Consider the following 18453-nt stretch of genomic DNA (forward strand, 5'->3'; position numbering starts at 1 on the left):
ACCTTCTGCAGTAGGGTCTAGAGATTGCTCACCAACATGTTGCCAGAAGGAAATGCTTGTTCCTGTAACACCTAAACTAATTTAAAAAACACCCGTCATCTATGCTTGCTTTCTCTATGATCAACTAGAGATTTCTCTTGACATCTAGCGACTTATGGTGGCTGCTCTTACTGGTCCTGTAGGAGACATGATACATATTCAGTAAAGCATTGGTCTTAGTTAGGGTTTTACTGCTGTGAAGAGACACCGTGACCAGGGCAACTCTTAGAAAAGAAAACATTTAATTGGGGCTGCCTTACAGGTTCAGTCCATTATCATGGTGGGAAGCACGGCAGCAGACATGGTGCCGGAGAGGAGCTGAGAGTTCTACATCCAGATCCGCAGACAGCAGAAGGAGACTATGTCACTGGGTTTAGCCTGAAAATGGGAGACCTCAATGTCTAGCTCCACAATGACACACTTCCTCCAATGAGGCCACACCTTGGACCACTCCCTATGACCAAGCTCATTCAAACACATGAGTCTACCTATTCAGGCCACCTCAGCATTCTATCTTTTATGAAGAATAGGGAATCTCTTGCATCCTAATTAAGGACCCGTGACACCCCAGATGGGAGATGGAGGTCATTAGTAAACTTCACAATCGAATTTATCACAGCTGTCACACTTGATCCAAAACAGAGGATACACACCACACTCTCTCAAGCCCTGGGTGTAGACACAATCGTGACGATCCAGTGCTCTTCAGAGACCCTTGTATCTCTATCACCCCTTAGATGGTATTGATCCACCATCCCGTCACACTGTCTCGTTCAAACCTTAAGGTCTGTGTATCAGCTATTGACTAACTCGCTCCCTGTCCAGTTTGGAGAATGTTGGTTTTGTGTCCCTCCTGGGTCAACCTTGCAACCACCATTTGTGGCCTCTCCCATTGTCTTACTAGATGCTCACCTTGCTGCATGTTAATTGCTCTATGCCAAATACTACCACCACCCCTGGTCTCTCCCACAGCTCTCCCTTTGCTTTAACTCCTCAGGAACAGGAGTTGTGGGCACACTGGATTCTGCAAACTGCAGTCATACCTTACCCCTGAGTACTGTCCCCCAGCCTCCAAACCCAAACATTCACAATGCCTCAATTATCTTCGTGACTCAAGGATACCACTGCTTACTCACTGGGTGGTCTAGAACTTGTGCCCTGGTGCTCCTTTCTCCAAAACTAGGGGTGATCCAGTGACAAACCCTTTTGGGTTCCGATTACAGGGTGTATAGAAGCACAGCATGACACACCAGCATTTCAGGTCATAGCCTTTCTCCACGTCCTGGGCACAACCCCTGCAATGGCCATGGGAGTGGCGGCAGTGACTACTTCCTGAGCCATTACTGTCAGTTTTCCTCTGAGTTCATTCGGGATCTCCAGTTGGTGGCTCATCCTTACCATCCAGGGTCAACACACTGTCTGCTGTAGTGCTAACAAGTCAGCAAAGATTTACTAACAGCAGGGAGAGGTGGCCTTTGCTTCTTCCTCGGGGAGGAATGTTGCTTCTATGTCAGACCAGTCAGGTATCGGAAAAGATAAGATCCAACACTCAAGAGGGATCTCAAAAAAAAAAAAAAAAAAAAAAACCATTAAGAAACAGCTTGATGCCTCTGTCCAGAGCATCATCGACAGTCCAGTATGGAATTGGATATTGCCTTTCTGAACCCCTCCTCCTTTTCTTTTTTCTTTCTTTGTTTCCTTTTCTTTCTCTCTCTTTTTCTTTCTTTCTTTCTTTCTTTCTTTCTTTCTTTCTTTCTTTTTAAAAAGAGATTTATTTATTTATTTAATGTATATGAGTACACTGTCGCTGTCTTCAGACACACCAGAAGAGGGCATCAGATCCCATGACAGATGGTTGTGAGCCACCATGTGGTTGCTGGGAATCGAACTCATGACCTCTGTGAGAGCAGTCAATGTTCTTAACCACTCAGCCATCTCTCCAGCCCTTTGGTTCCTTTTCTTTGGTTTTTTTTTTTTGGTTTTTGGTTTTTCGGTTTTTTGAGACAGGGTTTCTCTGGGTAGCCCTAGCTGCCCCTGGAACTCACTCTGTAGACCAGGCTGACCTCCAACTCAGAAATCCACCTGCCTCTGCCTCCCAAGTGCTGGGATTAAAGGCGTGCGCCACCACCACCCGGTCGGTCCCTTTTCCTTTTCTTAATCCTACTAGACACATCCTGCTTTATAAACTTGTCTAGATTTCTTCAACAAGAGATCCAAAAGATGTCCAACTAGACTTTTAATCAGTTGCTATTACAGGATCACCAGCTCCAAACTGTGGAGCCAGAGGCCTATGCTGCCCAGTTATAGTCTGATGGTGAAGATCAAGCTTTCCCCAAGGACTTCACCACTGCCATCCAGTAGAATCTGATAATGCCACACACTTTTCCTAACCACACCCCTCAAGGCACTGGAGTAGCTTATTCCTGATGGCTTCCATCCACCAAGCCCTGACTCTTAGCATTCTTACCTCTCAAGACACAGGAGGCTAAGCCCTGCCCTATAGAGTCAAAAGCCCAAGCTCAGAACTTAAAAAACCCAGTAATTAATCCCCCACCCTAGAAAACTCCAAGAAACTCTTGTCTAAAGCCTGCTCAGTTCCCTGCTGCTTCTCACCCAAGCAGAGGCAGTCACCCTCTTGTGTGTTTCCCAAGAAACCTCTCATGTGTGTGAGGCTTCTTGTTCTGTGTGAATCTGTGGTATCGCTTGGGTCCTCTCCTGACTTCTGGGATACTTTTTCCCTCAGAGCTGCAACGCTTCCACCATGTCTGCTGCTAGGAACTGCTGCTTAACTCTTTCCTCTTTAGCTGGATACTCAAGATGCTCTACTTCTGTCTTGAAGAGAGCACAGAGGTGAGGCATACCCATACCCTGGAGTCCAGGGCCCACTTCCCACAGGACACACAGGGTCCTGCAAGCACAGTGCTGTGCCAGGGTCTCCAGCTGCAGAGGAAGTTTCTATCTTTCCCATTAATATTCCCCCCAGTAGCCTACTGGCTAATCTCTCTGCACCAGGAAATGCCAGGATGCCATTTTCTGGACCATGACCCTCCTACTGCAAACTGAGGCTTTCAGTAGCCTGACAGAAGCCGTGGCTCGACTCTGGGCATGCCAAGGGAACGTACAACTTTATCCCTGACAGCAATCAGAGGAGCCTTCCTTTTAAAAGATGTATTATATATTGTTATATATAATTATTATTATATTTACATGTGTGGGTGTATTGTCTGCATGTTTGTCTGTGTACTACTGCATGCTTAGTACTCTCAGGGACCGTGTGTTACCCTGGTAACTCTGGAGTTACCCATGGTTGTGAGATATGTGGATGTAGGAAATTGAACACAGCTCCTCTGGAAGAGCAGCCAGTGGCTGAATCCTCTCTCAGGTCTCTAGTCTTCCATTCTAAAGCTTCACTCCTGGGGCACTGCCTAATGCAAAGGGCCTGAAGGGGGCCATGAAGTGATGTTGGGTCAGACTTACACTTGGCATCAAGAGAAACATGACCTCAGGGTACCACAGTAAATGACACCGAAGGATCTATCCACTACCTGGTGTTGCAGCTTCTGCCAGGACGATGAGCAGAGTCTGGCTGTCTACTTATTACTGCTGTGTTTTATCTATTTCTTTCTTTCTTGAAGCGGGGTCTCATGGAGCACAGGACAGCTTTGAGTTAGTTAGCTGTGTAGCTAAGGATGAACTAGAACTTCTGGTTCTCTTGCCTCCAGCTTCAGCCTGTGACGGCTACAGACAGGTATCCCTATGCTTAGTTGTTTATGCAGTGGGGATCAACACTAGGACTTAAGAGAGTGGCAGGTAAGCACTGTACCGCCTGGGCTATTGCTGAGGCTCAGGTGCCCAACCTTAACTTCCAGTCAGTATTATGGGCGGAGGCCAACTAATCCCCCAAGGAGGGCTAGTGTCAATTATAAACCCCCAAAGGCGGGGGGTGGGGGGTGACGGGATCTGCGGGTCTATCCCATTCGTGAGGGAAGGGACTCAGAAGCGACTCTTAGGGCTGAGGTTACAGAGAGGATCCCAGAGTGTGTTCTCACTACGATCTGGTTAATTTGGGAACCAAAGAGAAAGGTGATCATTCTAGAGGAAGTGTCAAATGAGAATCTTTCTCACTTAGCTTTTTCCTTGTCCCTGAAGAAACCAAACTTAACTACTGGAAAACAAAAACAAGAGCCCTTCCTGCACAGGCTCCCTGATGCCATCTGGAATGACCGTCCCTTCCTGCACAGGCTCCCTGATGCCATCTGGAATGATCGTCCCTTCCTGCACAGGCTCCCTGATGCCATCTGGAATGACCGTCCCTTCCTGCACAGGCTCCCTGATGCCATCTGGAATGATCGTCCCTTCCTGCACAGGCTCCCTGATGCCATCTGGAATGACCGTCCCTTCCTGCACAGGCTCCCTGATGCCATCTGGAATGACCGTCCCTTCCTGCACAGGCTCCCTGATGCCATCTGGAATGACCGTCCCTTCCAGAGCTAAGGACCCAGGTGCCAGCAGGGAGGGAGACCTGACATGTCCGAGACTAGGCTTCACTCAGCAAACTCTGGCTAATCTGTAACTGTGGGGAAGCTGTCAGTTGAGATCCTGCCTCCCCAAGGAAGGCTACTTTTTTACCATGCTAATTATATCTACAGAGAATTCCCCCTGAACACTTACCCACTTCTTCTGGGGACAGGAACCATTCCTAGTTGCAAAATCAAGACAATCACAGTTACACATTTTCCCAAATCTTTGGCTGTATTGCAATGGTTGTTTCATTTTGTAATCTCCAACTGAACAGTTCCTAACCATGGATTAACAATATAGTACTGACTGGTTTAACAGTATTTATCCAACATAACAAAATAAACTGCAATTTGTTATACTTTTTTTTTTTTTACAAAACATTTTATAAATATTTTTACAAAATGTATACAAAGCAATTTCAAGTGAGACATACTATACAAATGAAGGTATTTAAGCAAATAAAGCCCACACCACACTGACAGTGAGTGACCGTCCTCGGAGCTGGCCAGCCTGTGAGGCCTCCCTAATCTAACAGAGTCTACTAAATTCTCCAGAGCTAAAGGATTTCCTTATCGTAATTGCCAGTTCAAATTTTCTTCATCTTTAGGCAGTACTTAAGGACACAGAAAATCAATGCGTAATAACAAGTTCATACTTTTCCACAACAACAAACAGATTAAAAACAAAGGGAAGAAAAAATGATTTTCGTTACTGAGCACTCGTTCTAAAACTCAACTGACTAAATGACCCTGAACCACCGACCGCTGGCCACTGAGACAGGGCGCTTCCCTTCACCAGCGGGGGCTTGTGAGCGAGTTATGGCCCATGTGGTGTAACCTAATCACAGGAGTAAAATACACTTTGTAATCTTCATTTGTCATTATCTAGAGTCTTTCCTCCATAAAAAGAAAACTTACATACAAAGACACAAAAATTTACAAGTTTCATTTTGGTAAGGTAGGCTCTCCATGTGTGGGACCAGCGTCAGGGATGAGGAGCCCTGTAATTTGACATAAAGGAGAGAATGTCGGGGCTGGGGCTGGAGGAAAGAGGTAACAAATATACACGAGACTTTCCTTGTCTCTTAAGAATTCCACTGATTTGCAAAATTAAAGTAATTCATTCGTAGCCGTGTGCAGGCATCCAGGGGCCATCTTGAATAGCAACCATGAGGCCATGAGAAGATCAGGGCAGGCAGTTAACCCAGGGCAGCCCAGACAGAGAGTTCTACCTGGCAAACAACTCATCTTTCTAATGTGTTATAATACAGGAAGGAAGTCAGCAACTTGGACATTGGCACAGAAAAGGGAGAAAAGGACAACTCTAAGCAGCCCAGAGTTTCCCATTTCAGTTGGCTGGGCTGTGGGCGGGGAGGTACATCACTCTCAAAGGCTGGGCTGTGGGCGGGGAAGGTACATCACTCTCAAAGGCTGGGCTGTGGGCGGGGAAGGTACATCACTCTCAAAGGCTGGCTGCCTCACAGTCGGTTTGTGTAGTGGACAGACGGGTAGAAAAGGTCCATACAGTCTGCTATGCTCAATTTTTTTCTTCTTCTGTGTTTGAGACAGGGGTGTGTTATATAGCCCAAGCTGGCCTTGAACCCATGACTCTCCTGCTTCAGTCACCTGACTGCTGGGATTACAGGTGTATGCCAACATGCCTAGATTGTTGCTGTGTTATCTGAAAAAAGATAAAAATCAAAATCAAAAGCCTTCCTTTCCATTGCAGGCCAATCTGGAAAAGAAATACTACACATGATGACCACGGGGACAACTCCATTTGGGGTGTAATGAAGCAGAAACCAACAGTGGATGCGTTCACACAGCCTGGGGGATGGACAGAGGGACGGGCCCTCACAGTAACCAAACGTTCACACAGCCTGGGGGATGGACAGAGGGACGAGCCCTCACAGTAACCAAACGACCTCTAGATCCCAGAGGCTCGGATGGAGATGGTGGGAGAGGATTGCAAACACAGCACCGTGACCTGCTCCAACATGAGGAAAGCAAGGAGAAACAGAAGCGCGCCCTGGTACAGGCCCACACGGAGGGAACTTGGGTCTGCTCCCCGAAAAGAACATAAATTACAAAGAGGAAGGGTCACTATGGTGAACATGAACCACCCACAGTGGGAACGGCCAGGACATGGCCCTGTCCCTCCTGCCTCAGTCCCTTCCATCAGTGGCCTGCTGGTCTGACTTTGGTTTACTAGGTACAGGAATGACTGATACAATGTTGACTACTATTCTCACAAACAAGGCCAAAGTCCCCTTCAAAAGCTTCAACTGAGAGTACAACAGTTTTCAAGTGAAAGCCTTTTGATGCTTGGCTGAGGGGGAGGGGCTGAGGGGGAGGGGACAAGAGGTCACACTGAACAGAACTCAGCAACAATAAAGAACATAGGTTATGTTGATTCCACCCGATTATAAAATGCACAACTCTTTAAGCCGCACACACGGAGACCCTGGAAACCATGGTGGCTCCAGCAGCCTCCCCAGCGCTGCCTGTAACTGGTTCCCAAAGCTCCCTACTGAGCCTGGGAGGATTTCAAGGTGTACACCTGGGACTAAGAACAGGACATTTGCAGACAGAATTCAACATGAATGTGCTTAAAAACACAAAAGGTTTTGTTTCAGCAGCATCCCAGAGCACTGGACTTCAGGAGGGCGCTCTGCGGCTATGCTACTGGCGTCTTAGGCCAGGGCCGTGGGGGTGCACGCAGAGCACTGGCTACCCATTGCTCAGAGGGCCGAGCAGGGAGGAGAGTCATGGGGTCTTCCCTATGCAAATACCCTCTCCCCCCGAAACAGAACAAAACCAAACCACTACTTTGGAGCTGCAGTGAGAGAGTCTTTAAGAAAGTGGCTTCTGTCAGTCCTGTTTGATTTTTCTTTAATAAGTCTGTTCTTTTGAAATGACTAATGATTGTCAAAATTTTACCCAGGGCCAAGTGTACTGTGGTCTTAAGCGACAGTGCTAAGAAACAAACCACAAAACAAATTAACGAACAGCGGCCGTAAGCACTTTCATAACACTTGAAATGTGGAGGGCCTATCGGACTGCTTTCTAGAGAGAGGTGGGTGCACTGAGGGGTCTCCCTGCAGCCACGACTACAAGTATTGCTCTTCAAAAGAACAGGGTGGAGATTAGAAAGGTTAACCTGTGATGGAGGCCCGAGCAGGCTGGGGACAGGAGACGCTTCCGTTTGCTTTGCTGGGAGAGAATGTAACTGGTCCGGGAAGGGTCTGGGGAAGGACGGCTGCTATTAACACTCTAGGATACTATTTACAGCTGCTTCTAAAATGGAGTCTGTTTCTACAACGCCTTCACTGTGGCCCGGGATGAACTTTTCCAGGCAGTTTTCCTGCGAGGCCATTGGAGAGAAGCTGGGGAAGTCCAGGTCCACCGCGCCGCTGGCCGCAGGGTCGCTCTGCGGCCGCCCCGAATTCTTGAGTTCCAGGATGTTCTTAAAGGTTTTCTCTAGGCTCTTGGTGAGCTGGAGATCTGGCTGGGGCTCCCCCGACCCTTTCATGATGTCTGTGTGTAAAACTTCATTCTTTGGGGAATTCCTCAGGGCTTTGTCCTGGAAGGAGTCGAGGCACGGCATCTCCATGTGAGAGCTGGCCAGGACGCCCGGGAGCTTGCTCTCAGAGCCATGATCCGGCCTGGGCAAGGCCTTGCGGTGGCCCTCGGGCCCCGGAGAGCACCCGCTGGCCTTGGCAGGGTCCCTCCGGCCGCCCTTGTCCTCAGGCGGACCCCGGTATTGGCCTAAGACCCCTTTGTCAAATTTCAGTGTTCTACTGTGGCCTTCTGACTTTTTAGAAATGTTCCCCTCTGCAGAGACCACGATGTGGTTAGGCACTAGATGAAACTGGTCATGATTCGTTGTTTCTGCCATGCCTGGCTTGGCTCGGTCTCTGCTTTGGCCTCTGGGCGCCTGATGGAGCGAGCTGGTTTTGCTGCGATGCTGGTCACTCCTGTCAAGTGGTGTCTCAGGTGCAGCTTCGTCAAGTTTGAAGGAACAACAGAAATCGGCCTGAAAACCCTCTGGAAATGAGATCAGAAAGAACTTTACCGGTCAGAGGGCTAGCACAGGGCAGAGCCCTGGCTAGCCCTGCCCCTTGCCCACTTTAGCTCATCTTTCCGCCTACTCTACCTGTGGCTCCTCCCACAGAAACTCTCAGAGACAATTTAACAGTGTCTTCTCCATGTAGCCAAGGCTTTGCAGCCAGCTCCCACACAGGAAGCCACGTGCAAACTCACTCTACCAAGTGAGTTGCAAGCCTACTCTCGAAAAGTTTCTTTGGAGAACTGACTGCTTTGAAAATAAAAGTTCTGGCTTCAAGCTACTTTACTCCTTTGTGGCAAAGGAGGATGGACAGGAACTGTCTGTCCCTGGGTTATGGAGTTTATAGGCACGTGTGAAGACCCCAATCACTCTTTCCAGATCATAAAACAAACGGCAAAAAGGTGTACGCGGTATCTGCTTGGAAGGACAGCAGGGCACGGAGGAGCCAGGGGATGGTAAGAGAAGCATTTGTGAGGGAGGAGCTGAGGTAGAGACCACAGTGGCTCTCGTGAAGGGCCTGAGGATGTTAGGAAGACAGGAAGGAGAGGGTTTATCTAGAGACCTAGACAGGACGCACAGAGCACCCATCACACTGCAATCCTGAGCTACGGGGTAGAGGCTAAAGTAGAAAAAGGACTCCATCTGCTTGACACCAGCTATACTGGCCCTGCTCATGTGGGGCATGATAAACTGACACAGTCATCACAAGCTATTTTACCAGAGATTTCAGTTTCTCAGAAAAGGGACAGAAACAGGTCCTCTAACAGGGTCCTTCTGTGAGGTTCCTGGTCCATACCCAGGATTCCTTCCAGATGCCACCATTCCCATCAGTCCACACAGTGTTATTTATAAACGCCTTAGCCAAGGCAGGCCTAAACAGAACCAGAACATTTAACTGTCAGTGAAGAACAGTTAGGCACGGTGGCTCTTGCCTATAACCCCAGCACTGAGGCAGTGTCCCGGCCTGCAGGGATTCGAAGAGACCCTAGGGAAGGGGGCGAAAGAATGAAGGGACAAGAGACACAAGAATGGAGACCAAGTCTGGGTTCTGATCAAGCTCTGAAACTTTTAAGTTTGGGGCCAGGTTATAAAGACACAGCAAACCGGGAAGTTTGGGTCACTGCTCAGGGCTATCTCACTACTGAATCCTCATTGCCCCAGACCATCCCACTGCCACGTGCTTATAGCCTTAGTCCATCCCACTGTCTCACTGGCTCCAAGGAGATGCCAGACGTTAAGTTTCTGGGACCCGAGACTAAGTTTCGCAGAACAGCAGGTAATTTCCTGGGTTTAGCTCCTGGCAAGGTAGGTGGATTACCTTGATTGAGTTCAATATCATGAATTCTGGCCTAGCCTGAGCTTCAGAGTAAAACTTTATCTTAACAAACAGCCAAACTGACAACACAAACTAAAAGAAAAAATACTGGGGCAAAGAGCGCACCCAGCTGTCAGGAGCACTGGCGTCCGTGCAGAGGGTGCTGGGGCAGTAGTCCCCAGCGTCCACAGTGGCTCGTGACCACAGCACTGGCGTCCTTGCAGAGGGTGCTGGGGTAGTAGTCCCCAGCATCCTCACAGTGGCTCATGACCATACGTAATTCCAATTCAAGGAACTCCAATGCCCTCTTCTGGGCTCTGTGAACACCAGGCATGTACATGGCGCACATACACACATGTAGGCACGACGACATAAAAGTTAAAAAAATTAACAAAAGCTAAAGCCAGGGGGCGGAAGCTCACTCTATAATCCCGCTCGGAGGCTGAGGCAGGTGGATTTCTGTCTGAGTTCGAGGCCAGCCTGGTCTACAGAGTGAGTTCCAGGAAAGCCGGGACTATACGGAGAAACCCTGTCTCGAAAAAACCTCAAAACAAACAAACAAAATAAAAAGAGAAGACAAGGTGTTGGAGGAAGGAGACTACAGGCAAAGGAACACAGCAGTGCAGCTGCAGGAGACGCATCCCTGAGGGATGGAGAACACAGCAGTGCAGCTGCAGGAGACGCATCCCTGAGGGATGGAGAACACAGCAGTGCAGCTGCAGGAGACGCATCCCTGAGGGATGGAGAACACAGCAGTGCAGCTGCAGGAGACGCATCCCTGAGGGATGGAGAACACAGCAGTGCAGCTGCAGGAGACGCATCCCTGAGGGATGGAGAACACAGCAGTGCAGCTGCAGGAGACGCATCCCTGAGGGATGGAGAACACAGCAGTGCAGCTGCAGGAGATGCATCCCTGAGGGATGGAGAGGTATGGAGCGAATGCACTCAGACACTACTGTGCCGTTCACAGCAAGATACAAACTCTGGGAGCTGGAGAGCAGGCTCCAAGGCCACAAGTACTTGCTGCTCTACTAGAGGACCTGAGCTCACAGCATCTGTGTGTACACACAACTGAATGTGACTGACATTCCAAGGACTCCAAAGCTTCTGGTCTCTGAGGGCATCTCCATACACATGGCTTATGCATGCGCATATGTATATACAATATATATATATATATATATATATATATATATATATATATATACACACACACACATATATATATACACACATATATATAATCTTTATAAACATAATGTGTATATATGTAAATCTATAAAATATATACACACACACACAATCTTAAACAGCCAGCAACTTAAGGAGCTTGCCACTCAGTCTGATGACTGCAGTCTAACCCCAGGACCCACAAGCTGTCCCCTGACACGCACATGCACACTGACACCCTCTCTCTCTCAGCCACACCTTGCTTAAATTTTAAAAAATGCTAGGATGCAACTTAAACAATTCAGGACGTAAAATCCTACCTAGCATGTGACTTCTAAAATCATTCTTATAGATGGTATAAATAAATCCAGGTGAGACTAACATTCCATGGACGACTATGGTGTTTGTGATTTATATGTATTTAGCTTCTAGTCTCAGCTACTCAGGGAGAGGAAACATCGACTGTACATACCTCACAACCCACATTCGGCCCATGGATTTCAGCGGGAGCTATGACTGACTCCCAGCAGTTACCCTGACCTCCACGCAGGTGCTGTGCCATGTGTGTGTCTACTATACACCACACGTAGACCTTCACAATAACATACACACATCGGTTTTTCAAGATAGGGTTTCTACACATTTCCCTGGCTGCCCTGGAACCTACTCTGTAGACCAGGCTGGCCTCAAACTTGGAAATCTGCCTGCCTCTGTTTCTCAAGTGCTGAATGAAATTAAAGTCTACCACCATTGCCAGGCACAATAATATATATTTTTTTTGAAAAAAGAAAAAAAGTAAGAAGGAGAAGGAGGAGGAAGAGGAAGAAGAAGAAGAGGAAGAGGAGAAAAAGGAGGAGAAGGAGAAGGAGGAGGAAGAGGAGGAGGAGGAGGAGGAAGAAGAAAACTTTATTGCTTTATCCCCCTGATCCCCCTTCTCCTCAAGAGATAAGGTTTCTCTGTATAGCCCCCGCTGATTCTGAAACTTGATTTTTAGACCAGGCTGGCCTCAAACTCAGAGATTCTCCCTGCCTCTGCTTCCTGAATGATGGGATTAAAAACATTAGACACCACATTGAGCCTTTTAGCTTTATTTTTAGAAAATGCTTTGACCCAAGTGTGGTGGTCAGCGGGCCTGTAATCCTAGCAGGTGGAGATACAGGCAGGAAGACCGACAGTTCAGGGCCAGCCTGGGTCATATAAAACCTTGACTCATTTGTCAATCTCCTGAATAGCTAGCATATGCCATCTTTTTTCCATGTATGTGTCCAGGGAACTAAAGGTAACACCTTCTGTGTTATCACTAAGCCGAATACCTAACCCCAAACTTTCTTATTTTTAATTCATTTGAGATTAACAACATTCAAAATCATGGGATTTGCTATAACATTTCTTAACTGTGTATTGCTGTACTTGTACAGTTAGCCTGATCCACTACAACCCCCTCTGGTCCCCTCCTCTCTCAGTATTTTTTTGTTTGAGACAGGTTTTATTCACAGCCCATGGCTTGCAATCTGCAGTCCTCCTGCTTGCCCAAGCCTCCGGTCTCTAGGAGTCTGAGAGCAGGTCAGCCAGGACTGCATATTAGTGACACTGTGTTCATTTCCCAGCACCCATCTTCTGTGGCTCACACCTGCCTGCGACTCCTCTTCCAGGGAATCCAAGACCTCCAGCCTCCACAGACACCTGAACTCAGGTGCATATCCCCCATCCCCAACACACGCACACGATTAACAATTGAGGGTCTAAGAGATGGCTTAGCAGGTAAGAGTGTGCACTGTTCCTGAGTTTGGCTCCCGGCTGCTGTCTCCAGAGGCTCACAGCTATCTCCAACTCCAGCCCCAGAAGGTCCAGCACCTTTCTGGTCCCTGAAGGCACCCAAACTTGTACGCACATGCACATACCTGCTACACACACATAATTAAAAAAAAAAAAATCTTAAGAAATAGAAGGGGCTGGCCGGGTGGTGGTGCTGCACACCTTTAATCCCAGCACTTGGGAGGCAGAGGCAGGTGGATTTCTGAGTTTGAGGCCAGCCTGGCTACACTCTACAGAGTGAGTTCCAGGACAGCCAGGGCTACACAGAGAAACCCTGTCTCTAAAAACCAAAAAAAAAAAAAAAAAAAAAAAAAAAAGGCTCAGTGGTTAAGAGCACTGACTGCTCTTCCAGAGGTCCTGAGTTCAATTCCCAGCAACCACATGGTGGCTCACAACCATCTGTAATGGGATCTGATGCCTTCTTCTGGTGTATCTGAAGACAGCTACAGTGTATACACATTAAATCAATCAATCAATCAATCATAAATATATCTTAAACAAAATTAAAAATAATTTAAAATAGTTTAAAAGGGCAGATTTGGAGCTGAGTGCTCCCCTTTCACCCCAGCACTCGGGAGGCAGAGCCAGGCCTTGTGAGTTAAAGGCCAGCCTGGTCTACATAAAGAGCTCCAGGGTGGCCAGGGCCCCACAGCGAGACGCTGTGGTGGGGAAAAGCATGCAGGAGGCAGGACTCTAGCTGGACGAGAGAGTGATAAGTCCGTGGCTCATGATCGGGCTCATGCCTCACTGACAGTTTCTAACTGCGACCTACAAACAGCAAGGGCTTCTCCTTACAGACTGGGGAGCCTCTGGCTTACTTTAGTTCTCAAAGACTAGAAAGACAGGGTTTGAAGTTTAATGGGGAAAGCCAGGCCTTTAACTGAGTGTAAAATTCCAGTTTGGATTTTGCAGACCAGAATCGTTCTTGGTATAGTCACATACCCCTTCAACTATGTTAGTTTTTCCTTCCCAGAATTCATGCTCTGTTTTCTGGACTCATCAAAGGATGGTTCACACAACTTCCAGAAGCCACTCTGCTGGGCAACTGTCACAGCCTACGTGTCCCCTTCCTGTGCCCTGATGATTCTTACCGGGGTCTACGAGCGCCAGACGCTTGTCCCGTGACAGCGAAGCCCTTTCCTCCTGGTTGAACATCCTGTCAATCATCACCACCTCTGCAGAAGGGTTGATCCTCTGAAAAGGAGAGAGGCCAGTCACTTCAGAAGCTTTGATTGAGTGGTTCGAGCCTCTGCGTCTGGGTACTGAATGGAGCAGGGGTGAGAGCGTGGTGTCTAGATACTCTCCAGCTCTCGGCTACACGGGTGCTGCACATACAGGATGCTATTACACTTGCTGTTGTCTACACAGACTCATGTAGCCTAGGCTGGCCTTCAACTTGTAACCATCACCCTGCCTCAGCAGCCACGGCCAGCTGTAGGTCACCCCTTCTCAAACAATAGATCTCATTTTTAGAGGCAGCGTCTCACTATGTAATCTTAGCTACCCTCAAACTCACTATGTAAACCAGGTTAGCCCTGGATTCCCAGAGATCCACCTGCCTCTGCCTCCTGAGGGCTGGGATTAAATTAAACATGTCTGGAGAGGTAAGTCTCTTGTAATGGCTCAGAAATTCTGTATCAGAAATGGCCATAAATGACACTGCTGCTGTCCCTCCCGGCAATGGCGAAGTGTGAAGTTTTCCTCCAACCTTAAACATTTCTGCTTATGAACTATGCCCCAGGTGAGAAGTCCTTGAGCCATGCTGGGAAGCACACTTTTACCATGGCATCTTCTAGGAGCAGGAATCTGTATTTGTTCAGCATAGCTTGGGTCCTTTTGAGGAGCTGAGTGGCAACTTCTTCAAATTCATTGTCCACTTTAAAAAAAAAAATACAGGGAGAAAACAGTAAGAGAGAATCATCCACAGACTGAGGTCCTCTGTTTTGGGATTGACACGGGCTCATCCCAACAGCTGACCTGCAGCAAGCTTCTCTCTTAGAGCAGCCTTCTCTGCTTAAAGTCCTGCAGATACCTGGGCTCCTGCATTACGTGTGGTAACGGAACTCACTCTAACAGCCCAGAAAGCCGACAGCATACTATTGACAGCTGCTACAGCTGGGCCAGGAAGAAAGAGCAATGGACTCTATACCCTCTGGCTGATGGGCTAGTTCCTGAAGCCTCTGTCCCTTCACAGAAGCAGGTGACGGGAAGAGCTGAAACAGTAAAGGCTGTCTGGGCTGGGAACACACAAACCAGTCCGTGACACCTGGCAGGTCATGACCTCTCAAGAAATGTCACGTTTCCCCCTCCACTCTTCCTAGAATCTCCAAATACATTTGCTGTTGACTCTGAAAGCCACTCACCAACCCTCCCAGTGTGTGGGGAGATCAGAGGTCCTGGGAGCATCAAAACCATGGCAGTGGAGAAAGATGACATCACGAGTAGCTTGGCAGGTAGGAGGGAATGCAGGGTAGCACCAATCCCTACTATTGGACTTACAGACAGAAAACAGGGACAGACATCGGGTGGGTGTGGTTCTCTGTGGTTCCTAACCTTCTCCTCAGTTTTCTGAAACTGATGTCCTAAGACATTCAGTCAATGTCTTAGACTTGTTTGGGGACCTCAAGGAACTAACTCGTGGGATAGCTACAGAGGAAGTCATTTGCACTGCAAAGTTCCTGGTACCAAGTCATACGACCTACAGTCAGCAGCCTCAACTGTGCCTCCCAGCCACTGCTGCCCCTGTGCCAGCAAGGAACTGCATTTGGAGAGGCCGTTCATGGAATCTTAAGAACAAGTCACACCTTACTCAGGGGCTGCGCTACTGAGTGAGAGAAAACAAGTTGTGTCTGTGATGGGGACCGGCTACTTGTTTTCCAGTCAGGGTGCTGCACCGCGCTCCTGGGCTGCACCGCTCTCCCGGGCTGTGATTGCTCACCTTTCCTCAGGTCTTCCTCCGTGGGCATGGAGCCCTGGCACACGTGGTAGGAGAGCAGCCTCTGTGCTGTGTCATTTAGTGATCGGAACTGGCTTTTGTCGGGCGTCACAGCGTGGGCTTGGTCCCTCTGTAACTGCTGAAGGATACTTTAAAAGGGAACCAGTGAGTGCTCGGCTAGGCCACAATTAATCCAGATGTTGTTAACAATGCCATTTCTACAGAATGATGGATAGCATTTCCCACCTTTTATTTAGTATATTGTTGGGCTATGACCCTGACCTCAAACAATGTAGTTTTTCCACCAGGTGTATGTGTGGGTGTTCAGAGAGATCCTGCTGACCACTGGCTAGCAACACTCATGCCAATACCACTAATCAACATACAAATGGCTTCTCCTGAGTCTTTTTGCCTCTAGAGATGAGGCATTCTCTTCCAGAACAAAAAACAGCGTACTATAATCTGATCTATTTACAGGATTTGATGAAAGCAAACTGTAGGAAAGTTTTCAAAGTAAACCAATACCCCGTGTCTTTTCTTGTGTGAGAACACATAAGCACCACAGCGCATGCGTGCATGTGCACGTGTGTGCACGCGCGCGTGTGTGTGTGTGTGTGTGTGTGTGTGCGCGCGCGCGCGCGCGTGTGCATGCACAAGCACCGCAGCGCATGCGTGCATGTGCGTGTGCGTGTGCGTGCGCGTGTGTGCGCGTGTGCGTGCACATGGAGGTCAGAGAACAATCTGCAGGAGTCAGTTCTCTCGTTCCACCCTGTGGGCTACAGAGTCTGGCTGAGCCATCTCTGGCCATCAGACTTGGTGGCCATCAGACTTGGTGGCCAGCACCTTTCACTTGCTGGGCCATCTCATGGGGCCCAACCATATTTGGTTTTAGTTTGTTTGTTTGTTTTTGAGACAGGTTCTCAGCAAGTTCTCAGTCGCCTAGTACTGGCTGAGTAGGCCAGGCTAGCCAGCCAGAGATTCCTAGGGATCCACCTGTGTTTGCTTCCAGTCTGGGCTTAGAAGAGCTGGCTGCTGTGTGTATGGCTTGTTTTACATGGGTCAGAGATTGAACTCCAGTCTGAACTTTTCAAACATCGCCCCAGCATTCAAATTCCATTAAAAAAAATAAAAAATTGTAGCCCTGGTTGGCCTGTCATTCAAAGTACATTTTAAAAAAGGCTAAGAAACTCTACAGTTGTAACTGAGGTGTGTGGTTTGGTGAATACAAGGGGCCCTGAGTTGCTCTGAGAAAAAAAGAATGGAAACCTAACTTACAAAGCTCCTTTAGTCAGCTGTTTGGCAGCAGGCCTTTTCTGTCCTGAATGACTGTCCACCTAAGGATAAAACACAGGAAAAAAAATCACAAAATATACTCATAGATAAGGGTTACTGTGCTCCAGGTGACTCCCATTGTCTGTGACAGAGACTTTAAAATGTGTCCTGCTAAAGACAGACAACAGCAAGCACAGCCAACTTCCTTGTAACCAGAGCTATGTCTACAGAAGGCTGGATAGCAACTTTAGTTTTTGTTTTCAAAGACAAGGTTTTTCTGTGTAGCCCTGGCTGGCTCAAACTTGGAGATCCGCCTGCTTCTGCCTCCCCAGTGCGGGGATTAAAGGTGTGCACCACCACTGCCCAGGTAGCCACTTTCATTAAGCTACTAATTAACAATTTAGGGAAAGAAACTAAGGTCTTAGAAAGCTAAACATAAAATGGTTCTCCTAACTTTCAAAGGCTAGTAGTTTGATATGCCTTCCTTGCAATTTTATACAGTACAAAGTTGGCTCAAACAGCTACAGAAATACCCTCATTCATGCATTCACGAAAACAAAAACAAAAACAAAAACCCAAACCTCCACCAGCATTATGAACAGGCATACCTGTTTGTTTTTGAGTCAGTCTTGCCTGACTTGCTATGGACCCCTGGCTTCCTGGGACTCATTGTGTAAATCAGGTTGGTCACAATTTGTGGGACAGAAACCACTCTGACACAGTGACTGTTCTGATTTTCCTTTGTGGAGTGTTGGGGATTGAACCCTGGGACTTGGTGCTAGTCAGGCAAAGGCTAACTACTGAGTCACACCCTGTGAAGCTTACAGGATTGTTAACTTGAGAGGATCTAAAACCTCTTAGGAAAGGAAGCTCTGGACTGATCTATGAGCAAGTGAGTGGAGGCCCTCCTGACTGCAGGTGGCACCGTCCCATGGACTGAGCGCGGAGGAAGTGGAGGGAGCAAGTGAGCACAGCCATTTTGTTTCCTGACTGCAGACACAACTCTGCCAGCTGCTTCCCACTGCTGCTCTCATGGCTTCCCTGCCAGAGACTGCACACTCCAACAGTGAGCCAAACTAAATCCATCCTTCCTTAAGCTGCTTTTGTCCAGTACTTTGTTTGGCGAACAAGCAAAGGTCTATAATCTTCAGCCCTAAGAGTGCAGTGTTTTAAGTGGCTATCACATGTTGGCTACTGGTTCTCTCTCTCTCTCTCTCTCTCTCTCTCTCTCTCTCTCTCTCTCTCTCTCTCTCTCTGTCTCTCTCTCTCTCTCTCCAGCACTTGGGCACTTGGGGGATCAATCCTAAGGGTGTACAGA

General features: G+C 48.1%; 1 protein-coding gene across 4 annotated transcripts in view; it reads right to left on the bottom strand.

Annotated features, from left to right (window-relative positions):
* Positions 1-4770: 4770 nt before the first annotated feature.
* Bicral (BICRA like chromatin remodeling complex associated protein) overlaps positions 4771-18453 on the bottom strand; it is a 64267-nt gene continuing 50584 nt past the window's right edge. For 3 of the 4 annotated variants that reach the window (XM_034521162.2, XM_076915310.1, XM_034521161.2), the window contains exons 8-12: positions 17139-17197; positions 15867-16012; positions 14710-14804; positions 14020-14122; positions 4771-8606 (exon numbers count right to left, since the gene is read on the bottom strand). In XM_034521162.2, the coding sequence (XP_034377053.1) occupies positions 7825-8606; positions 14020-14122; positions 14710-14804; positions 15867-16012; positions 17139-17197 (1185 nt within the window). In that variant the 3' untranslated portion in view covers positions 4771-7824. The remainder of the gene's footprint in view (positions 8607-14019; positions 14123-14709; positions 14805-15866; positions 16013-17138; positions 17198-18453) is intronic. The other variant, XR_013104712.1, reaches the window with a different exon arrangement.

This window comes from Arvicanthis niloticus, chromosome 17, assembly GCF_011762505.2.
Source record: "Arvicanthis niloticus isolate mArvNil1 chromosome 17, mArvNil1.pat.X, whole genome shotgun sequence".
In the NCBI taxonomy this organism is placed as follows: domain Eukaryota; kingdom Metazoa; phylum Chordata; class Mammalia; order Rodentia; family Muridae; genus Arvicanthis; species Arvicanthis niloticus.